General features: G+C 30.8%; 1 protein-coding gene across 2 annotated transcripts in view; it reads left to right on the forward strand.

Moving 5' to 3' along the window:
* The window catches only part of LOC148311915 (dual specificity protein phosphatase 10-like), a 101441-nt gene that overhangs the window by 7085 nt on the left and 67776 nt on the right, over nt 1–26580 (forward strand). The window contains exons 1-2 of one of the 2 annotated variants that reach the window (XM_088278218.1): nt 9282–9455; nt 9937–10605. In XM_088278218.1, coding sequence (XP_088134344.1) covers nt 9419–9455; nt 9937–10605 — 706 coding nt within the window. In that variant the 5' untranslated portion in view covers nt 9282–9418. Of the gene's footprint in view, nt 1–9281; nt 9456–9936; nt 10606–26580 lie in introns of those variants that run through there. The other variant, XM_088278219.1, reaches the window with a different exon arrangement.

Here is a 26580-nt window from a genome sequence, read left to right on the forward strand (position 1 = left end):
ATTTATTGACGGCTATAGTCAATTTTTATAAATTAAAAATAAAATGGTAAAAGTAGAACATAAAATGATTTACGAGAAGAACCAAGCGATCAGAAAGGTACATAAAGTTAAAAAAAAACGCTTTATAGGTTACTGTGTACATCATTCTTCTAACTTATAATTCACCCAAAAACTATTTTTTTTATTACGTAAACGGTGTTTTGAGAAGAAAAAAAAACAATTACGTCAAATGTTACCTGGGCTTAGAGAAAATAAATTTGCGAATCATCATATATTGGGCCATATCGCTCACTCCTTTCAAGAACGTCATAAATCAAAAAACATGATTTTTCAGCAGAACGTTTTTAAAGTTTAAAAATATAAAACAATGTATTAAAAATAAATATCAAGCCACTTGTTGAACTTTTTACTGTGCAACAGATCTTTTTAGGTAAAACCTGAAGGTTTTTTCTCCATTTGAAAAATATTAAGTATATTTAAAAACAATGGTCAAACAAGACTTTTTCTTCAAAATGCAAAAACAACACTTTCTGCCCTGTAGCGGGTAAATATTAAGTTAAAAATATGCCTCTTTTGCTGGGATATAGCATATTTTCTGGGCATTCAGAAAACATGCACAATTGAAAATTAACGATTTTTGATTTATGACGTTCTTGAAAGGAGCGAGCGATATATATCATTCATAGGGTGAACAATCCAGTATCTGATAGATAAACAATAATTACTTTTTTATGAGGAAATTTACAGAACATTTACATAAATACATTAACATTAGTGAGTTACAAAAAATGGGTATTTGTAACATTCCAGTTACAAAATTTCTCAAATGTAATTTAATATTAATACCTGGAAAAGGGACGGGATCGGGAGGAAAAGGGAAAAAGAGAAAAATCAAAGCTCAAGTCCAAGACACATTACTTATTATTTTCTGTTGTTATAAAAAACACGTTTAAACAGAAAATAATAAAGAATGGCCTATTATTAAATTTAAATACAAGTTTTTCACCCTTGAGTTTCGAAATCTATATTAAAATAATTAATTTTAATATTATTAAAATCCAAATAACGTAGGTAGGGAAATACGTGTGTCGTAGATGCATACATAAATGTATACCTGGGGATCTCTGATGTGTTTACAGATATTATACTATACTACTGTGACAGATAAATATTCGCTTTGTATGGAAGGTGATATCATGATGCCGTCATCCTAATATAACTAAGGGGAAAATTTATATACATGCATTTTTATTTTAGACGTGACCTAAGATACGCTGCATTTAAATACACAAAGATATAAAATAAAACGCAACTTTGTTGAAAAGTGTTGATTTAAGCTGTTAGGTGCTTCAAACAATTACCAACGTAGGTTGATATGGGCGTATCTCATATAGACGAAGCAATTTATGGATAAGGAATGTAGTCTCTGAGCATTAACAGGGTTTATCACTTGTCAGCGGCTGGCTTAAGTGATGAAATTCACCATGGTTTTTGAACATTCGTACCATTTGATTTTCGAAACTTGTTGATTCAACACCCATTAACCTGAAATATTTCATTTTTTCCTCCGTCGGCAACATATAAAAAATGCTCCAAAGTATATATTGAAATGTTCTACTCCCATATTTATTGTTAACCTTTGGAACCATCAACCTTTCGTTGCGGGTAAAGCGAGTATCATGGTTGTGTACTAGATTTTTTTTTAAATATTTGTGCTAGTGCTATGTCGTGCTCTTAAAATCTGTCACAAAACAAACAAATGAAATAGTTGGCTTGTCTCCTTTTTTCATTATTTATTTCAGATTAAATTTACATACTTTAGAAAAAAAATCATCGTAACAAAATGCGAATGTTTAAATGGCGACATTTCTTTGTTTCTGCAAGGTGAATAGTATAAAGACATTAAAAGGACATAAATTGTGCGGCTTTCTATCCAGAACGCCTCTGTTTGACAGCCTCTGTTTGTTTGCTTTTATTATTTTTCTTTTTTTGTGTCCGGTGTCGCAGACTGCCGTTTATTATTCCTTGCAGCATCTCAAATGCATAATGCATTCCCTCGTCTCTGGTGAAAGTTAAACAGTACTTTATCTCGCTAGTAAAGGGTTACAAATTATGCATTCAGTAACAACATGTGTTTTTGCGCCATTGTGCTGTGCCTTTTTACGCCAATAAGACGAAAGAGTTACAGATACGAAAACGCTTTCCAGACCACCTGCAGTAGCACCTGTTTTAAACATAAATACGTAAAGAACATTCAGTCAAATAAACCAGTGTTCCGCAAACTTCTTCTGTTCAAGGTACACCTGCCAAATCAAGAAATTTTAAAGGTACCTACACCAAAGATAAAAACAAAGTTTATTTAATATTTATTAATTATTAAAATTTACATGATGTAAAAAATATATATAATTGTGCTCAGTTAAGCACGGCTCTCCAAACTCAAAACACAGTAAGGGACATTTTTTTTGTATTACTTTTTTTGTTGTTGCATTTTTGGACTAGTTGTTTCTACTTGGACCAAGAATGCAAAAAAAAATACTACAAAAATGGCCCTTAATGTGATTTAAGTTTGAACAGCAGACCAGGCTTATGTTTAATGCAAAATCTAAGCCTGCTAAACTGAGCACAGGCTATCAAAATTTTGAGCAATTGTTGATAAGGCTGCTCTCATATCTTTGTTGATCGTCCTCAGGCGTTCTTTTTTTTTGCTAAGCAGTTAGAGTTGAAAATCTCAATTCGCATACGTAAGTCGTGGCAAATGGCAAAAGAATTTCAATGGCACGCTTTGAACGCAGTGGATGTTCATTTTTTATATGCAGCCAAAAATGTGCTAGATCTGTTTCGGAAATTTTCAGTTTTAATGTCCGATCAGTTTTTAGCTCCATGAATTCTTCTTGCTCGTTTATCGGTAAGTGATTTTTTTCGAGGCACGACAAATAATCACCACGGTACACCAGTGTGCCGCGGCACACACTTTGCGGAGCACTGAAATAAACGGACCGCAAGGAAAATAATGAGACGAACCACGACGCGTAATAAGGCCTAATTTACAACATTTTAGTGTATCCAAATACTTGTTCACAAATCTGAATTATCTCCAGTAAGGAGTAATTTTTAAACTTTATGGAATAAAACAACTTTGTTTCAAAAAAAATTTATTGCTACACTTTTTCCAACCGGTTTCGACAAGAACCTTGTCGTCCTCAGGGTTTGTGTACTAATTCTAAAACATTGAAATAGGTACTCATAGTTAGGTTATAGTTAATTACCCTTCCCTTACGATACCAAAAACTTCCACTCACTCCGTACACCATATGAAAATATGATTTAAAAACGGGAAAAAACTCCTAAATGTTGCTTTCATTGAGCATTGCGCAGCGAATATTTTTTATTGGTACACTTTTCCGGTTGGAAAAAGTGTACCAAAAGCGGTCAAAACAAAGTTGTTTTATTTTATAAAGTTTATAAAATGTGTCACAAAGTATCTGCGAAAAACATTCAAGAAAAAGTATTTTTTAAAATGATTTTTGACATCTCAACATAGATGAAGGAGAATATGGAAGTCTGGCCATTTACACGGATTACGAGCGTATTATACGGATTACGAGGAGCCATTTATACGGATTACGAGGCTTGACCATATCAGCTCCCTAAGTTGATATGGCCAAGAAAAACTTACTAACTAAGAAAGTCTTACTTACTATTTAACTACTTACTTCACGCCGCTTCTCCGCAGGGGTAAGCAGAGAAAATAGAACGCCAAGCCAATCTGTCTTTGCAAACAATCTTTGCCTCTTCCACATTCATGCATTTCTTCATACATACCCTGGGATACGTACATACTATGGGGATAGCCTGTGCGTGGGTATACAATGCAATACACTATTTGTCTTTCTTTGATATGAAATTAAATTATAATAAATTCTAACCAGTAATTTTGTGGTAAAACAAGAGGAACACTAAAATTTTTTTTTTTTTATCCTTTTTAATTTTTGGCTGATATGTATATCCAAGAATCTGGAGCACAGTACCAATCAACTTTATTATTATTTTAATTAATCTTTATTAAAGTAATAATAAAGAGAGTGCATAGGGCAATACATACTATAAACGCAGTGTTATCTTGATCATTAACACATGAGGGAAAGGTGATCAGCCCTCTGCTTCAAGTACTCCAGGGTTATATTGAATAAATATTAGAGTAAAAAAATTACTTATGTTTATTTGACTGACCCTGGGAATCGAACCCGGGACCTGCAGTACGCTAGCAGAGCGTGCTGACCATTACACTACGGAGGCGGACAATTTTTTTCAAATATAGGCTGATATATCCAAGAATATGGAGCAACCAATCACCTTTACATATAATTGATGAGTCTAGATATATCGCTTGCTCCTTTCAACAACGTCTTTATAAAAAAAAACTTGATTTTTCAGGAGATCGTTTATTAAGTTTAAAAATACAATACAATGGATTAAAAATAAATATCAAGCCACTTATTGAACTTTTTAGTGTGCAACAGATCTTTTTCGGTAAAACCAGAATGTTTTTTCTCCATTTGAAAAATATTTAGTATATTTAAAAAAATAATTAAGCAATACCTTTTCTTCAAAATTGCAAAAACAACACTTTTGCCCTGTAGTGGGTAAATATTAAGTTAAAAATATGCCGCTTTTCCTGGGATATAGTATATTTTCTGGGCATTCCGAAAACATAGACAACTGAAAATTTTCGATTTTTATATATGACGTTGTTGAAACGAGTGAGCGATATATACTCGTAATTAATGAGCAAGGCAATTCCGCTTCGATCCGATCCAACACCGGGTAAAATAAAGATATATTTTTATTGTTCCTGAATGATGAAAGAGGTGTTTTTTTTAATGTAATGACAAGATGGTGTAGGAAAAGATTAATGGCATTTGACAGTTGAATTGATTCTGGTGGTCAGAAAAATCGTTAAGAGGAGATTAGATTGCTATGTTGCTCATCAATAATGCTTGGGCATACCGTTCTGAGTTGCCAAATATGCCATTTCATGACCCATTAACACAACATGTCATCAATCGCGTATATACTGATTTTTCTCATACCAGACAACTGCTGCTTCTTTCATACCTAAATAGTATATAGCCTTACTTTTTACAGAGTATGTACATATACCGTAATATAACCATAGTAGTTAGTACATTTGTTTTTAAACTTTATAAAATACAACTACTTTGTTTTAACCACTTTTTATTGATACACTTTATCCAACCGGTTTCGATAAGAACCTTTTCATCATCAGGGTATATTTATGTACTAAATTCTAAAAAAATAAAATACTCATATAACCTATACCCTTCCCTTACCAAAAACTTCCACGCACACCATGCACTATATGAAAATCAATTTTAAAAATTATGATTTAAAAATATGATTTAAAAAACTCCTAAATGTTGTTTTTATTCAGCATTGCGTAGCGAATACGTCAACTCCAAATGACGATGACATTTGTTTTTCACTGATTGGAAAAGTTATGAATGATTCAGATCTCAACAAAAAAAAAACTATTACATACCCATTAGTGAACAAAGATTTGAACATACTCGAAATATCATGTAATGAATAAAATATTTCACAATATTTTGAGTGTGTCAACATAGATGAAGAAGAATATGGAAGTCTGGGTATTAACAGGCATACATTTAAATAAAAGGGTCTCTGCTAAATAACAGCTTTCTAAAATCATATTTTTTTTTCATTTATTTGTTAAATATTTATATATACATATAAACATGGCTTTTTTAAACAAAAAAGGTCCCGGAACTCACATCATGTCAAGCTTTTTACAAAAAAAAAAATAATCCAAATTTCATTAAAATATCCATGACAACGCCATACTTTATCATTTTAACGAATTATGTATGTATAATTGTAATTTACGTAAGCACAAAAATTGTTTCGTCTAATTGATTTTGAGATTTAAAAAAAAAAATATATCCTTGAAAAAAGGTACCTGAACGTCGTTCCATCACGTTACATGAAAAAAACCCTGTATACATACATTCATTTACAAATTCATAAACATAATTAACATGTTTTTTTTATGACCCACCAAGCTACCTTATGTCCACCAAAATTTGTTCTAACTTGTTGTGATTACTGTTAGAGCAGGCTTTGAACTTTTATTTATAAAAAAAATAACCGTTTGTATGTGCGCACTATCCACTTCTTCACACTCGTTTAGCCTGGCACTATATTTTTTAATCACTCACTGGAGTATCACTCTTGAAATAGCGTTAATTTCCTCTGTGATTATTTGCTTTAAACGTCCACGCTGGCCATGGCAATGGTTTGTAAATTTAAAGCCTGGTCTGTAATTTAACAGTAATTTTAAGAAGTTTGAAAGAATTCTGGGGTATTAATTTTAAGTTTCATAAAGAAAAACCATCTGAAAAACCCCTTTATACACGCAAAAAAGAAAGATGTCAAAAATGTAATAAAATATTTGTTTGCAAAAAGTGATTCACGGGTGAAAAATAAGATGTCTTTGGAACAAAGCAACTAAATTCGCATTCTTATTCTTTGTATACGTTTTAGTGGTTTATGGTATGACAAATTTAAAATCTTGTTAAAATCTCTTTTACACGATATAATTTGTTGCGGCGTTGACAGGGCGACCAGTCACAGAGCCGTTAATCACGCTGGCCGGATGATTAGCATGCTCGGATGCTGCGATGCACCCGACGAGAGACGTCCCGTTAAATTGTCCTCGAGTCATTTTGATTCCTGTCTCAGTGTAATTGCACTTGAGTTATTCAAACATGCATTTGGCCACCGATGCGGCGGGCCGATGTATGCCATTCCCGCGCGGTGACTAATCTAAGATTAATCACAGTCGTTTACATTTTATCTGCGATCAACTGGACCATGTTTCGATTAATAATATTTCGGTTATATAGATCACCGGTGCATGCCAGGTCTTGTGTATCGCTACCCTGTTGGATAATAGTGACCCGTGACTAATGGAGCGGTCAATTTGCTGCGCTTACTGCACAGTATCGTAATGGGTAGCGATTGACATCTTAAATTTTAACATCTCATTAGCATATGAATATGGAAATCTGGGTATTTACAGGGCTTACGACCTGGTTTAAGTGATCACTTATACACATATAACATACATCGTTCTATCCGTGATTGACAACCACTAAAATTTACATTAAAATTTTTATTTTATTGAAACCAATTTTTTTAGAACATATGCATATATGTATGTATTGTACATATATGTATGATATGATTCATACGAAGCTTCATTTGCTAGTTCTCGGTAGTATCTGTGGTTGACTTGAAAAAGCTTAATTTAGCAGAGACCCTTTTAAATGTTTTCAAGGGAGACGCCTGAAAACGTGAATTTCAGTTTTTACTTCATGTCTTATATGAAACGACTTACGAATCATGTCATATAATATATATATATATATATATATATATATATATATATATATATATATATATATATATATATATATATATATATATATATATATATATATATATATATATATATATATATATATATATATATATATATATATATATATATATATATATATACATATGTATAAAACATACATACGAGTTGCAAAAAATCCAACTCTTTTTTTTTAAGAGTCATGATGGAGCATGGATCTAAAAAAGGATGTAGGTTGTCACAACTCAATATGTCTTGTTTTCTTAAAACAAAGGGTTTATAGATCGTCGTGATTACTTTGCAATTAATAAACAGTGGTTGTTGTGACTGATCCAGAACTCTTCTTTGTCTGGATCTAAATAAGTCGATGATTCACACCCAGCAATTTCTGATCGTACGTTTATGTTGGCAGACTCTTCAAGTGTGTCGCCTACTTTCAAAATCCGCCAGATCCATGTTAGTCGATTTTACAAAAAATGCAAAATTCTCCGGGAAACATTCATGTTTAAAAGATTTGTCTATCTTTAGATAAAAAAATTATGAAATAAAGAATTTTACAATTTTTTTTTTAAATTATTCAGTATTAAAAAAAACACGAGACACAAACCGATAATGACGTCATCTTAATTTTTGACCTATCCCCGCTCTCTGATTGCCCGATATGGGTCAGATGGCAAGTTCCATGAATATAGCGGAATTTGAAATAAAACACTGTTTTTAAATATTTTTAGGAAGGTTTTTTTAAAGTAATATATTAAATATTTTTAGATAATATATTAAATATTTTAAAGTATAATATATTAAATATTTTTAGTAAGGTTTTTTTAAAGTATATTAATATTTTAAATAATAAAACTCTCAATTGGCATTCCGATAAAGTATATATTTTAAAATTGGATCTGGCGTATTTTGAAAGTAGGCGACACAAATGTGTTCATGAATGGAGTCTCTTATGTCTTCTCTTAGGTACCATATTTTTACTATGATATTCAGGCGGTCGATTTCAATGCATAGAAAATGTGCTAACTGCGTAGTGTACATAACTTTGATTATATTTTTCAAATTTTATTTGTATGCCTACTTTATTTAGGAATTTAAAACAGGTTGTCTACGGCCTATTATCCCAAACAGAGACATCTCCCAAAGATTTACAGGAATACATTTATATATATATATATATATATATATATATATATATATATATATATATATATATATATATATATATATATATATATATATATATATGTATATATATATATTTATATATATATGTATATACATATATATATATATATATATATATATATATATATATATATATATATATATATAAATATATATATATATATATATATATATATATATATATATATATATATATATATATATATATATATATATATATATATATATATATATATAATATATATATATATATATATATACATATTTTTATACATGTATTATTAAAAAAAAAACGGGCGTGAAAAGACGTCTTACCTCTACGGCGGTCGGCCGGTGAATGAATTCTGTGATGCGTTGTATCTACTTAATAGGGCATAATCCCCTAGGTTACCTTAAATATCAAATGAGCTTATATTTATATTACATATATGTTTGTATTATATAATTGCATTTGAGGTATAATGGTGCATTTTAAGTGATTACAAACATGGTGATAAATTTACACGCTGTTCTAGAAAGTTTGTAATGATACAAATATTTTAAAAACACACCTGTAATCAACAATTAGCATGTTTAATTATATACAATCACATTATTTCTAATATATATGAGACCGCTGACAAAATAATTTACAGATGTAACGTGTGTCGTTTTTTGTGGTGGTTTCTTTGCGTTCATATAGTAAAACTTATTCTGCAGACGCGCTACGAAAAACTGTGTGAATTTAATTGAAAATAACTCCGGCATTTTTTATTGAATCACCAAGCAATGTACAACGGCGAATTCTTCAAATCTTTTGCAAAATGTTCGTTAATTTTTTTGTGAGAGTGTAAAATTTAGTGTAGTCTGCCTCCGTAGTGTAATAGTCAGCACGCTCGGCTACCGTGCTGGAGGTTCCGGGTTCGATTCCCAGGAGGGGGGTCATATAAATATAAGTGATTTTTTCACTCCATATATTTATTAATTATAACCCTGGACTGGTGCCTAAAGTGGAGGGCTGATCACCTTTCCTTTATGTGTTAACGATTAAGATAATACTGCGTTTATATGATGCAGTGCCCTATGCACCACTGGGTGCGTATAAGGGTTAGAATGGTCTCTAATGCATGGTATTGACTGGCAGTATGCATGATTTATATGTTAAACCATATGGTCTCTAATTCATATGTAGTGACTGTTAGTATGCACGATTTATATGTTTTTCTTCTCAGACAAGTCGGAATCCCTTTACTCTCTAGAATGAGTTTATCAATGATTTGTACAATAATACAGAAATATATTTATAGGGGGCGCGGCGAGCGGTGGCGCAGTCCCTGCGGTGCGGCGGGAAAGGGGCGGTCTCCAGCTGAGGCTGTCTCGGAGTCTGAGCTCCCCGGGCCCCATTCTGGCCCCCCTGAACTTCAAGCTGGCCCCCAGCATGGCGCTGGACCACCGCGTGTCCCTCACCGACTCCATCCTCTCCCTGAAGGAGCAGAGGCTCTCCCAGGAGAGGCTCAACCTCGACCAAAGACCGGAAACCAGGCTGAAAGACTTCAAGTCGGACAAACCGAGCTACGAAAAGACTGGAATACACTCTCCTCCCGCTGACATAACGACCAAAGTCGCCCCTCTAGACGCCGACGCGCTGAGAAGAAAATTGGAGAGAGCGACTACTCCATTCCTCATAGTCGACTGTAGGCCATTCCTAGCCTATAATGTGAACCATATCAAGGGAGCCATAAACGTGAACTGCTCCGACAGATTCAACAGAAAGCGACTGCAGCAGGGAAAGGCCGGGTTGGCCGACTTAGCGACCAGCAGAGAAGGGAAGCAGCTACTGAAGGAGCGACTGTACAAGGAGGTGGTCGTGTACGACGAGTGCTTCGAGGATATAGACAGACTCCCCGTTAGCCATCCTCTGTTCCTGGTTATTACAAGTCTCATCGATGACGACCGGGAACCAGCTCTGCTTCTCGGTAAGTGTTTTTAAAACAAACATTTTATTTTATTTTGTAACTTCTGTTAACCGTTACTGGTCCAATGTCGAATCTCATTCGACATTGATTTTTTGCTCTTAGGTCCCATGTCGGATGTCATTTTTTTCATCATTAGTATTATTTATTTAAATTCCAAGCCTACATTTTTGTCACTCGTATCTATTACAACAGTATGTGGAGCAGAGGACAAAGGATTTTTTTTCCAATTGGAATAATATTTTTTTTTAATTTTTGGGGGACCGGAAAGGGTTAAAGTTGTGTGCACATTTGGTTGCGGAAAGGGTTAAAGTAGTGTCCACATTTGGTTGCGTGTTGCGTATATTACAGTTACTGATAAATTTTATTTTTTAATAAAAAAAACTTAGCCTGGAAATGTATATATATTGATTTGGCGTTCAATTTGTAGAACTCCATATTAAAATTTAAATAGTAAAATCAAAAAATAATAACGTAAAATGTTACCTGGATTTAGAAAAATTATGTTGCGACTTAACGAATAATTCGCCAACTATACTTTATTACTATGAAATTTATTTAAATTAATTTATATTTTATTTATTGTTTCTGCATTAACTTTGTGGTAAGACATGTTACAATGATTTTATATTTTATATTTTAGTTATTATACAGACCTGAATGATGGAAGTTTAACTTCTGAAACATGAAGTCTTTAATAAAACTCAAGTGGTAAAAAACAAGTGTTTTCTTTAATCATTGTAAATTAATTTATGATGTAAATTAAAAAAAAATCTAAATATGACAATGATATCATTCGACTTGTTATAAAGAGTTCCCATCCTCACGGAAATACATGTGGAATGAATAAACCCGATAAAAATATTTTTCATAAAAGTCATGTAAAAAATATTTCGTTTACAAAAGCCTTGAGCTGAACAAAAGTTACGAATTTTTGAATTTGAGGACATGTAATAACGTATTGAGAACCTCAGAGTAGAACGAAAACTGAAATCTGGTGTCGATAAGTGTAGAGAAATGACCTTGCTGTAATGATCTATCCACGACATGAGTTTAGACATTCAGCATTTAGCAATCATGATGTCACTAACTCATCCACGTGTTATTTCTGTACTGGGCGGTTAAGCCAAGTTTTTGCACTGTGTTACCGGTTTTGGTAGCCTTTGGGAATAAAAATTCTTCCGATAAGAGATGCGTCCAGAATAAGGATAATCGTCTATCGGGAATCGAGTCCTTTTATCTTTTCGGTTAGTTTATTTTCCAAAGCGTTCTCCAAAAAAGCTCATCAATAATTTATGCAAATTCTAAACTCTTACATCAAGTTTACTTTCTCTCTCTCTCTATCATGTAAATGAATATTTACATAATTATAATTAAAATATAACTCTGTTTTAAAATCACTATAAATATTTTAGTATAACTTAATTATAATGTCTACCGGTTTCAAAGCTAACCGCTTCTTTTTCAAGACTAATTAATACTAAAACATGAAAAAGAAGCGGTCAGCTTTGGAACTGGTAGACATTATAATTAAATTATAATAAAATATTTATTCTGATTTAAAACAAAGATATATTTTGATTATAAAATGGAAAACCACAAAGTTATGTCTTAAAATATAAATTATAGGAATATTTACATTTTATAGAGTACAACTCAAACTTTGTTTTTAACCACTTTTGTTTTTATTATTTATTTCTCCAATTGGTTTCGACAAGCACCTTGTCATCTTCTTTAATACATACATCGCTCACTCCTTTCAACAACGTCATAAATCAAAAATTGTCAATTTTCAGTTGTGCATGTTTTCGGAATGTCCAGAAAACGTACTATATCCCAGCAAAAGCGGCATTTTTTTAACTTAATATTTATCTGCTGTTGTTTTTGCATTTTGAAGAAAAAGTATTGTTTATTTTTTTTTTAATAAACTAAATATTTTGGAATGGAGAAAACATTCAGGTTTTACCTAAAAAGATCTGTTGCACAGTTAAAAGTTCAGAAAGTGGCTTGATATTTATTTTAATTACATTTTTTATTATTTTTTAACTTTAAAAACGATTTCCTAAAAAAATCAAGTTTTATTTATATATGACGTTGTTGAAAGGAGAGATCGACATATCAAATGAAAACACTAAAAATATTGTTAATTAGTAATTTAAAATATCTCTTCATAAGTACTCACCGATTATTTCAACTGCTGACGTGACCACTTTCAAGTATTTGAAATACTTGATCATGCCAAATTTTCTTCGGTCATTTTCCGGTTCTATTACCAACCACATTCGCCTCGTAAATTTATTTTACCATTCTTTCTTCACTCATACAGTAGGTACTAGGTAAATCAGTTTGCATAAACGACATTAATTTGAACTTGAATCTCTATAATGGTGACTCTGCGGAATCATACTTCCATTGTTGTTTACCTTTGCCAAAGCGAGGAGATACATGCTTGTATGTTAGTACACCTACCACATATCAGATAACGTACATAATAAACATATAATTAGTTACATAATACAAGTTCTACGATGTACCGTGTAGCCATTCGTCGAATTATTACTCGACACTTCCCAATGCGTATTTTTTAAATAACCTAATGTTCAAGTAACTCTGAAATCTAGCAACACTGCTTATCATGACCCTACTTCAACTTGGCTTCAACTTGGTAAGTTTTATAGCCTATTCCTACTAGTGAGTGGATTTACTCTTGAAGTTTAAAGTTACCATAATTTTATGTAATTCATGAGTGAGAATTCTGGGCAAATATTTGACTGACTGGGAGCTATTTCGTTAAAGGTGTGATTTTACACAATTCAATGATTCTATGTTAGCAGTGATGTTACTTAGATGTGGGATTTTACATCAATGATTTTATTAGTGAGTTTACATAGGATATGAGTATATTTAATTGATGAGTCTAGATATATCGCTCACTCCTTTCAAGAACGTCAAAATCAAAAAACTTGATTTTTCAGGATAACGTTTTATTAAGTTTAAAAATATAATGCAATGTATTAAAAATAAATATCAAGCCACTTATTGAACTTTTTATTGAGCAACAGATCTTTTTAGGTAAAACCTGAAGGTTATTTCTCCATTTGAAAAATATTTAGTATATTTCAAAAAAATAATTAAACAATACATTTTCTTCAAAATGCAAAAACAACACTTTCTGCCCTGTAGTGGGTAAATATTAATTTTAAAATATGATTCTTTTGCTGGGATATAGTACGTTTTTTGGGCATTCCGAAAACATGCACAACTGAAAATTGACGATTTTTGATTTGTGACGTTCTTGAAAGGAGTGAGCGATATGTATATTTTTTAGGCAATTACACTATTGCAATAGCAAATACACGATTGCATATCATGAAAAAGATCCATTAACGATAAGGAAAAGGGAAAAGTGTAAAAAACTAACTAACTAACTAACTAACCATCACGCCGCTTCCCCGCAGGGTAGGCAGAGAGAATAGAGCGTCACACCACTCTGTCTTTGCAAACATTCTTCGCCTCTTCCATGTTCATGCATCTCCTGATACCTCTCGCAAAGGGTAAAAACGGTTAATAATAGTTTTGTCACATAATAGCGGATTGCGTAACAAGGTTATAAGTATGTCGCGTTATCGGTACGAGGTGTTATTAAGTGTGTACTATAGAATAGATAAAAGAGGAACATAATGTCGAAATAAATGTAGAAATAAGTAAATAGAATAGAACTTGAGCCGTGAGTGAAGTAGTGTATTCGGTCAGCAGATTATTTGTGGCGGTGACTCACGCTGACTTTCACATATCAGAGCGCTTCAGATGATCTTCAACTGTGGTGCGGGTGTCTTAATATTTTTTTCATTATAATTACTTTTTACAATGCGTGATGAACGTCTCACTAGGCAGAACCCGTGACGAGACGTTCATTTACTTCATAAAGAGAATATTATTTTGAAATTACAAATATATATTTCTTCTTCTAACCCTTATCCCTGCGATTCCCAGGGAGGGGGGGGTTAAATAAATATAAGTGATTTTTTCACTGCAATATTTATCCAATGATACCCTGGACAGGCACCTGTGGAGGGCTGATCACCTTTCCTTCATGTGTAAATAATCAAGATAACACTTCGTTTATATGACGCAGTGCCCTATGCACCATTGCGGTGCGGGTAAGGGTTTTATTATTATTATTATTATTATTATTTAACTTTGAATATTTGAATTTCCGTTGGAGCATAAAAAAAGATTAGGTGGAGAAAAAAACTTCCTGATATTTTCAAAATAAAAATAAAATGTTAAGAAATATTTTTAAAAAAATTATACTCTCCTACCGTTAAACCTATTTTATTGTTTGTTCATCGTCGTTTTTTTGTTGTTGTTAACGTCCACCTCAGTTTTTCATTAATGTTTATTTTTATTTCGTTTTTTTATGACAGAAATTTTACCTCCCGAACGCAGTTTTGTCTTCGCTGGGTTACACTAAGCCAGATTATCCATGCAGTGTCACACACTTTGTCAAAAGGATTTTCACAGAAGACGTAATATAAAGTACTAGACCATTAATTAAGTGTCCACTTTTATGAAGTGCGTTTAAACAACATTTCTTATCGGTATGTTGATCATTATTACAGACGCAATATCTAATCTCTATTTTGAATTACGGAAGGTCGTATCAGTTTATGCCGAACCTACTAATTGATGCAAAACGCAGATAATGTGGTTATGCTAATTGCCGCTGTATTGGTTTTTGCAATAAAGTTTATTTTTGTTTGAAGATTTCAATGCCATTTCAATGCCGACGTCATGGAAAACTACCTTAGCTACGTCATGATGTTGTATCACCAAATGCACCGACGCACGCGCGTTTTAATTTATTAATCAGGTGTGTTTGTTTATAAGTGATGGTATTTTATTCACGATAAAGCTTCTCTTTTCCAATGACAATTTTTTTTTCGATATGCGTGCTGTGCTCACAGATATTAATTCAATCTTTCCCAAATTAAATTCAACCTTCCTTAAAAAAATTCAACCTTTCTTAAATCAAATTTATTGATTCTTAATTCAAATTAAACCTTTTTGAAACCAAATTCAACTTTATGCAACTAAAATTTATGTTTTATTAATTCAAATTCAACCTTTTTCATAACATATTAAATATTATATTTCAAACCAGCATTTTTTTCAAAATGTCTTCTGATAATTGTGTGTATTTAAAAAAAATGTCATCTAATAATATTTTTGGAATAATTAAAATTACACATTTTCAAACAAATGGATATTTGAATTTTAACGATTGATAATTTAAGTTGTTGTTTAATTAAAATAATAATAAAAAGAGGAATATATATACTCACACGTGTGTGGATATATATATACATACATACATATAAATATAAAATATATATATATTATATATATATATATATATATATATATATATATATATATATATATATATATATATATATATATATATATATATATATATATATATATAAATATATATATTTGTGTATATAACGTGGTAATATTTTTCTTCGTAAATTGGGTGTAAATAATATGTAAAGTGGGTGTATAATAATAAAATAAACAATGTGTTGCTTTGTAATTAAAGAAACGACAGTAAAAGTTTATTCTTAATTTTAATCTTTACAATAATTTTCTATCTATCTGATTCTGTCAGTTAACAATATTACTTTTTTCTATCTGATGTCTTTTGTCATCTGGTGGTAGAACTGTTTTATGTAGGTACTATTTGTAAGTACTTAATAAAATGTATAGGTAGGTACCTAGGTATTTTATTACATATATATATATATATATATATATATATATATATATATATATATATATATATATATATATATATATATATATATACATATATATATATTTATATATATATATATATATATATATATATATATATATATATATATATATATATATATATACATACATACACACGCACACACATTGTGTTCTTGCATCATGTATGTACTTAAATAGTATTGTACTGTGTTTAAAATATTTGTTTTGGTCAGGTCTAAAAGAATAAATCAAAACAAATTATTGCAAAGTGTTGTAATTATAGATAAAAAGTATTAGAGCTGAAAAATAAAACACTGTAATCGAATTTTTTGAAATATCTTGCACATGACGATAATTTTTTTTAAATACCAAACCACCAAAGTTGTGTCGTAAGTTAGTAAATTGGAAAAATCACAATGTTAGTGGTACCATGCAGTTTTTTTACGGTAGATTTTTCCAAACAATACATCGATTCTATGCGTTAACAATACATTCATTCTATGCGTTGGCCCATGCATCGTTGAGTGCGTATAAGGGTCAGAAGAAGACGTTTTACGTTTCACGCTTATTATCATTATTTTTTACAAAAATGTAGATACTGGGTTTGTCGTTACCGCCATTCTTCGCGATGGGAGCATTGAGTTCACGCGTCCCACATATCGAGCGTATTTTGGTTGTGTGACTCAGTTCGACCTGAGAGACCCACTGTTATACCGGTGCAAGTCACATTTTATTAATTTTTTTGCATTTCATTTTGGGTCCGATAAAAGTGATGTATGATCAAAAGCTATACATAGTCAGATATTACTCGATGACTCAAAATAATTGCAGCATTTATGATGAATTCGTGACTACATGAGATTACGTTTATCTTTTCTTGGATTGAGATCATTACGACATACTGTCCTTCAATAATCTGTTATTTACTTCATCATTTTTCTTTGAAATATATTATTAATAAATATATATATATTTTTGAAATATTGCCAAAATACAAATATTAGGTGCTCCATTTAATCCAATTCATTTTGATTAATTAATTGTTTTATTTTCAATCTAATCGTATTTCTATAATGGCAATGCTTGAAATTTTTTTTTTGAAATGTGATATTTTCATTTACAGCTTATAAGTATTTTCTATGTAATAACAAAGTCTGGGGTAAATACAAATATATATATATATATATATATATATATATATATATATATATATATATATATATATATATATATATATATATATATATATATATATATATATATATATATATATATATATATATATATATATATTATATTAGTGACATAGGTAGGTTTCAAAATATCAGTATGACCAGATTTCATCTGAAATTTAACATATTGTAGAAAAAAAAACATATCTACAATACTAAAAAAAACAAATATGAAATTTAAACAAAATTTTATAATGTTTCAGGTTTAAGAAATGCATTCTATGATATACAATATAATTGCGAAGACCGAAGGTTCGTACTTATAGATCGAAAAGGTGTGACATAACAGGCAGTTTAAAAAAAATTGCTTCTGTTTTTTCGTATGTTAAAAATAGAAAGCCAGAATGTTTTATAATGTAAGTAACTATACGTTACACATCTTAACAAAGGTATGACGAAAATACGTGTCTAAATACCTTGACATGTTGTTAAAATCTCGGCAGCATTCGAAGTAGTATATATTTTAACAAGCTTGTGACAATTTTCCGTGAATTCTCTAACTGTAACTCCTTCGGCAGATATCTTAGGCTTCTCAAATGTGGTCACAAATAACCTCCAATGTGTTGAAACAATATGAACCTACATTTTCACTTATTCCTCTCTGACGAACGTGATCGCAGCTAATTTTTACAAGTAGTAGAAGTGTGGATAGTAAAATGATTTAAGAAAAAAGTAATGCTAAATAGTAGGAACAGTCATTTTTAAAAAGAAATATTACCGTAAGATGAAAAAAAAATCTACAACATTTTGAGTGTGTCCAAATACTTGTTCACAAAATCTGGATTATCTCCAATTACAGGAGTTATTTTCATATTATTTTTTGACATCTCATCAAAGATGAAGAAGAATATGGAAGTCTGGGCATTTACGGGGCTTACGACCGTCATAGGCTGGTTTGAGTGATCACTTTACACACGTGTAACATTCACCAATTCTACCCATTATTGACAACCACACTACTCAAATTCTTGGAAGTTCTATATATATGAACCAATTTAGAAACCTTGTTCATGAATCACTAAAACTTCACTAGAGACATCTATTGGTGAGATGTAAAGAAGCTTTTTATTAAGCAGAAACTCTTATATTAGTATGTGAGATCCGAATCCCGGATTATAATCACACACATGAGAAACGCCAGAAAATACCATTTTCATTTTTATTATTAAGCTTATAATTTGACCAGATAATTTATTTACAACATTTTGAGTGTGTCCAAATACTTGTTCACAAAATCTGGATTATCTCCAATTACAGGAGTTATTTTCATATTATTTTTTGACATCTCATCAAAGATGAAGAAGAATATGGAAGTCTGGGCATTTACGGGGCTTACGACCGTCATAGGCTGGTTTGAGTGATCACTTTACACACGTGTAACATTCACCAATTCTACCCATTATTGACAACCACACTACTCAAATTCTTGGAAGTTCTATATATATGAACCAATTTAGAAACCTTGTTCATGAATCACTAAAACTTCACTAGAGACATCTATTCGTGAGATGTAATATAATAAAAACACAAATATTTCTTTACAACATTTTGAGTATGCCCAAATACTTGTTCACAAATCTGGATTATCTCCAATTATAGGAGTTATTTTTCATATTATTTTTTGACATCTCATCAAAGATGAAGAAGACTATGGAATGCCCAGACGTCTATATTCTTCTTCAAAAATAATATGACAAATATTTCTCTTTTTATAATTCATTTCTTTCTGTTTTCTCACAAAATTTTACTATCCATGCTTCTACTTGACTAAAAATTAGGCAGTTCATTAGTGTAAGGTATAACAAAATTAATTTTTTAAATGCACATTTCCGTGTCAGGGGGTTCCATCTCATCTCACTACATATAGTAGTTAGTAAGAAAAATAATAATTAAACCGGTAGCTTAGTACTCTTATGAGTCAACGGAGCGTAATTCCTTACATCCTATTTAGGGCGCAAGTCGTTCTCCGCTGACCAAACTATGTTCAATCATTGAATAAAGGGACAGTTTAAGGGTCACTACTCCCTATTTGACTTCATCCGTGACATTAAAACAAAAGGAAATGCACATAACTGTCGGCCTGTATTAGGGACATCCGCCTTTCTTGTCTAATTTCTTCAATTAGCTTTGTCGTTGCAAGACACAAGCACGATACCCTCTTTGTGTAACGTTTATTAGATCACCATGTTTTAAATGTCTGTTTATGTATTCTATTTTAGCACGATCCTATCCCATTAGATTTTTTCTAAATTAATTCCATGACCCTTTTCTTTGAGGTAACTTCGAAATGTTGTGTGTACTGTAAGACGATGTAAATATACGCGTATATGATATAAATGATATTAAGTGGAAATAATAGTTTGTATTTAATGTAATGTAGGCTAACTGAAGAAATCAAAAATTAAAAAAATAAATATAACTACTGTGACCCATAGACAACCATTTTAGGAACTCAGGCTGTTTGTTACGTAGAGGTTTTGCAAAATCGTTCCTTTTAATTGATTATTTTCATTTGATTATATTTTAAAATAATATACTATTTGGCCTACTGTCCTTAATGAATACTTTGATAATTTTCCTTATTTTACTAATTTTTACAATCTTTTTTTAAAAAGTATAGTACGTGAGTTCTAGAAAATTATATTGTGTCCATAAAATATAGTTAAAATGTAATCTTATTTCAAAAAATATGATTTAGTTCAATTTTACACGTTCTGTTATTTTGTAACTTACCTTTTTACTATTTTTTCTCTGCCTACCTTTTCCACTGTATTCAAATGTATATTATTACATTTACTAATTTAGAATTTTAAATCAATACTTTTCCTTAGTTTTATATAAATAGATATGTATGTTTAAAATTAAACATATCCATCTCTAATTGAAGTCCTACCTCTCTACTACATCATTCCTTCATTAGTTCATCTACCTTTTCCCACGTAATTCACAGTTCCATAAATAGGCAATATTGCAATTGTTCGATCATTTATAGTGTAATTTAAAGTTTTTTATTATCATTTTAAACACCTGCAAAAGGTTTATTACGTTTTACCAAGATGACTGGTCTGTTTGTAGTTGGTTGGAAGATATTACCTTAAAAATAAGCTAACTTATGAACAGATATTATTAAGTAAATGATACGTATAATTTTATATATGTATGTAGGTCTTTTTGGCTGTATAATATATAAGTAAATATAATAAAATGATATTTTACCATTTTATATGCAGCGTTTTAAACTGTTAGCTATTGTTCTAATAATTAAATCAAAACCTCGTAACAAATTATTGTTTCCCTGCCAAAAACTGCATACAATCAATTAACACGATAAACTACTGTTGCTACTGAAGCGTTTCGTGACGATTCGTATCGATATTGCGCGGCTCATCTCTATGCGTAGTGGCGCGCAAAACGGAAGCAGGGAAAAGCGCGGGAATCTCCGCCAAATTGACAGTTGCTCGCTTCTGTTTTTCACTCCACTGGCGCCGCCCTGCGACGTGCGGCTGAACTACAGAAGGAAAATTCTCATTAGTATTTACAAGATGGCGGGCATAGGAAATGTCACGTATGTTACAATCGATCACCTACCCGGATAATCATGAGGTTTTATAATTACTTTTTTATTTTCAAACACAGAATTCATTCCACCGGAGACTACCGGAGAGGTCACATTTTAATGGAAATTATATTGGATATATTTTTTTTAATATGTAAAGACAAAATATATGTATTTAAATATATTTTTTAAACTTTTTATCTTTCAATAACTTTTTTGTTTTCAAAATCATAAAATTATTTCTAAGAAAAACTTATTTTAACAATGCAAAAACTGTGTTTTAAGAAAAAAACAATTAAGTAAAGTGTACCTTAACCTTGTAAACCTGGATTCAGAGAAAATTATGTTGCGACTTAATAAATACTGGGCTTTAATGAAAGGTTTAACATATTTTTAGAATAAACAGGCATTGACAGTTAAATAAATTTAAGAATGAATTGCCTTATTTTTTATATTTTCTCTAATCAAAAAGAGAATTAAGAATATCTATATTGTTGCCACCACCGAGGTTTCTCGTGCCGAAGGCACATTTAACAATATTTATTTTCAAAATATTATGGACGAAAATTGTTTAAAAAAAATATAAATTGCCTTAATTATGAAATTTGTAGATTTTAACCATTGTAAGAATCCATTCGTATCATAGTTGAAATTTTTATGAATGAAGAATTTTTGCCGATTGTATTGACATCAGAATATCTTTTAAATAATTTTCACGAAGCTCCACGTATTGTTTCTTTCTTCTTTTGTTTTTTTTTCTCTTCAAATTGGTGACAACTTTTTTTTATTTACAATGATATTTAAGTATTTATTTGTTTGACTGTATTCTGTCAAATCATTTTAAATCTACAGGAAAAAACGCATATGAAGTAGTGTATAATGTTTGGTGTAAAAACAGGGATTCAAGGGGCAATTTCCATGATAATTTTCCCCCTTAACACAGTCTCATTGCAATTTCCCGGAACACAAACACTCATGCGATGTTTTCTTTAGAATGTTTAGAGTGTACGTACCATTTACGTTTTAAAGTGAATATTTTTATTCCTGTATAATGGAATGTCTTCGTATATCAACATTAAAAATCAAGTCTTTCTACGGTTCATGTGTTCGCCACGGCTGATAAAATCCTCTGAATGGAATCGTAACAGGAAATATTGTCATTGACGAGGAATTTATTCAAATTAACTTCTCAACAATACCTACATATTATTTACACACAATATATATATATATATATATATATATATATATATATATATATATATATATATATATATATATATATATATATATATATATATATATATATATATATATATATATATATATATATATATATATTTATAAATATACACACACACCGGGTCGGAATGATATTCGTTATTTTCAATCAGTTCATCTTTTCACCGGTTCATCAAACATAAGTTTTTGATGTCAAATTATCAATTACATAAATTTGGAACTAGAAAAAAAATATACTTAACCATTTTTTTTATGAGAAACGATTTTCTTTAGAGAAGTTGTTATTTAATTCGGTAATACGGTATTTAAAACCAATCGCCCATGTTTATTTCAGACCGATATACCATATGTATAATGCATACACATTCAACAACAAAAATAAATGTATATAAATATAAATAAATATATATATAAATCTATATATATATATATATATATATATATATATATATATATATATATATACAGTATATTGTATGTACACATATATGTACATTATGTATATAATGAATTAATGTTAAATGAGTTATCATACATATTCATGATCATTCTTTTAACATTAGTTGACTTTGGTCAATCGTGTGTAATTTAAAATATAAGAATTTATCATCTCGTTTCTTTGAATGTAAGAGTGACGCCGGCTCAAAGTATGCAGATTTTTAAGGTATTTTCACGTCGAAACGCTGCTGAAAGTATCCTGTGCGTTGACAGTCAGACACACGAGGAATCCTAATGACTCCTGATTACTGATTCGTCATCCTTGCCGAGAATCTCGGCTCTCAAGGACATTGTGCTTACTAACAACTAACGGCTCGACGTTGTAGTAATCTCTTCGGAGCTCAGGGCTCCGAAACCATAAAACTTGCACAGTTAATTCTAATTATTTACGATTTTTGTATATTGCTAGATTAGCTTGATCATCTAAGAAATTTGAACTCTTCGTGATTTTTTAATGTTATAAATATTTAAAAATAAAGAATAAAATGTGGAAAATGTCTATTAATTTATTCCAATTGGTACGACCTTTTTTGTTTTTATGTATTTACATATTATGTATAATACTACGAGAATTTTCATTGTAAAGTTAATACCGAGTAAAATTTATTGAGTAAATCAACGAAGAACTACAACATTTTTTTAAAATTTTCATTATTTTAAAGCATGGTTTTTGTTCAATAATAAATAAAACGTGCAATTTTACAGTACGGGGGTTAAAATTCTACGGATTATAAATATTATGTAAATTTTCATGGTGTTGGTAAACACAATTATCGAATTTTATTAAAATAACCTTAAAGTCTCATTTATCATGTATTTATTAGTTTAATTAGGTTGTAATATGTCCATTCAACATAATACGGATAAAAAAATAATAATAAAAGACGCCATTTTGAAAATTAGTATGTGGTATCAACTGTTCAACTGTATTCAACTGTTAGTGGATCTGAACAACAAAAAAACGAACGTGTTTGTAAATGCTTGCCGCCGTACAATGGTTTTCGACTCCTTACTAGGAGGTCGATCCGGTACAGGTGCAAACACACGGGTGACGTCAGGATTCCGAAGAATTTTTATGAGATCCTTTTTATTTGATGAGGTCGGGTGAGGGAGGGGGGGGGGTATGGGATTTGCGAGAAAACTGATTAACGACATATTTATAATATTATTATGATCTCACCATTTTTATGCAAATTGACAAACTTCATTCGATTCTACTAAACCGGCTGTAAAGATTTTATTCGAGACTTCAATTGCCGAATTTGGGAAAAGCTTGTCTCCCAGAATATTGAATCATGAATAAAATCCTGATGTGATTATTAAGTATTATTTTTTATGTCTTGTATTAGGGGCACACACACGCAGTGTATCATATAATGCGATGCTATCTTGGCTGTAATTTACATGGGCTACACAATTTTTGGTGATAATCATTATTATTGAAAAACCTTATATTGATGATGATTAATGATGACCTCTACAGGAATCAAACTCTATACTTCAAAAATATTCTCAACTCAAGACGGCAAAAACTTGAAACTGTTCTATAAAAACTGTTTCTCGAAACAGTTATAATAGTTTTGTGAAACAGTTGTTCCTATCTTTAAGTTTTGTTTTGCAAAATTAATTATTGATTTTTGATTAGGAAAACTTCTTAACAACCATTTTTTATCTCCGATAACGCAAATATTCGTTGAGAAGAGCTAAGCTTTTTAATTTATAGTAGTAGCTTCGGAAAAACTGTCTTTTTAATGAAGCAATTGCATGATTCGAAACTGTTTTCTTTTTTAAATAGTTGCGGGATTCTTATTGTTATTTTCAAACAGTTATTTTTTAAATACACTTTTAAAATATATATTTAATTAACCTCACTATTAACTGTGAACTTCACGGGTGGACACTCGTAAACTTGCAGTTGATAAATGTTCTTTTACTCTAATATTGAAATGTATCTTTGTTATTCCCATTTCAATGGATTGGCAAACAGAATATTGAGATCGATGGAACATATCGCTCACTCCTTTCAAGAACGTCATAAATCAAAAATCGACAATTTTAAGTTGTGCATACTTTCGGAATGCCCAGAAAATGTACTATATCCCAGCAAAAGCGGCATATTTTTAACTTAATATTTACCCGCTACATGGCAGAAAGTGTTGTTTTTGTATTTTGAAGAAAAGGTATTGTTTAACTATTTTTTAAATAAACTAAATATTTTTCAAATGGAGAAAAAACCTTCAGTTTTTACCTAAAAAGATCTGTTGCACAGTAAAAAGTTCAATAAGTGGCTCGATATTTATTTTTAATACATTGTATTATATTTTTAAACTTTAAAAACGTTCTCCTGAAAAATCAAGTATTTTGATTTATGACGTTCTTGAAAGGAGTGGGCGATATGTAAGTACATATCATTCGCACTCGCATTGTATGGCTTCGTATAGATATTTGAATGATATTATTGCTTTTGTCTTATGACTCATCTCAGAACAAGGGACCCAAGTCGTGACTTTTCGACAGGGGGTTTGCGAGTTCTTGTACAAGTATTTTTTGATGGTCACACTCTTCTCCGTCGGGTTGAATGGACTTTATCGATATACAGTATTAGATTGCTTATGAGCAAATTGAAAAAAAAGATCAGTTTTATGAGATAATAAACATCATATTTCAGTTTTTATTAAATGGCAAGCTATTTTTTTTATCAATGTCAATCTGTTCCTACATTGGTATGAAATATAATATACAAAAAAACAAATCGCTCATTTCTTTCAACAACGTTATACATATATAAAAAAAAACTTGATTTTTCAGGAGATCGTTTTAAAAGTTTAAAAATATAATACAATGTATTAAAAATATATATAAAGTCACTTATTGATCTTTTTACTGTGCAACAGATATTTTTAGGTAAAACCTGAAGGTTTTTTCTCCATTTCAAATGTATTTAGGATATTTAAAAAAATATATAATAAACAATACCTTTTCTTCAAAATACAAAAACAACAATTTCTGCCCTGTAGCTAGTAAATATTTAGTTAAAATATGCCGCTTTTGCAGGGATATAGTACATTTTCTGGGCATTCCGAAAACACGCACAACTTAAAATTGACGATTTTTGATATGACATTGTTGAAAGGAGTGAGCGATATATGCCCATTTGTAGAGCAGTACATTTTTATTTTCACAATTTTCAAAGATGCTGACAATTAATGTCATTATTGTCAACGTAAACACAATTCAGTTCAGTTCAAGCCAAAATCGGCGTCTATAATAACTGTTTTACTACCCATCTCACCGCTTTCCCGTTGGAATAGGGTTTGTATGATAAAATCACAACTTAGCTAGTTGTGTTTTATCATACAAATCAACTAACTAGCCATCACACCACATCCCGCCGGGGTGGGTAGTGAGAAAAGAACGCCACATCAATCTGTCTATGCGAACAATCTTCGCCTCTTCCATATTCATGCATCCACATAACCACCGATTATTCCAACTCATAGGGCGTTTGTGCACTACACGGAATTTTACTGTCCGGCAGTCCGGTTTTGAAAAATGAATGCGACTACGACAGTTTAGCGTGTTCGAATTTACGCGCACCGATCCGAAGAAAGATGGACAAAAGCACAAGCCAATCCAAGCCAATCATCG

Source organism: Brachycentrus maculatus, unplaced genomic scaffold, assembly GCF_059751285.1.
Source record: "Brachycentrus maculatus isolate JH-2025_06_01 unplaced genomic scaffold, ASM5975128v1 h1tg000055l, whole genome shotgun sequence".
Classification (NCBI taxonomy): domain Eukaryota; kingdom Metazoa; phylum Arthropoda; class Insecta; order Trichoptera; family Brachycentridae; genus Brachycentrus; species Brachycentrus maculatus.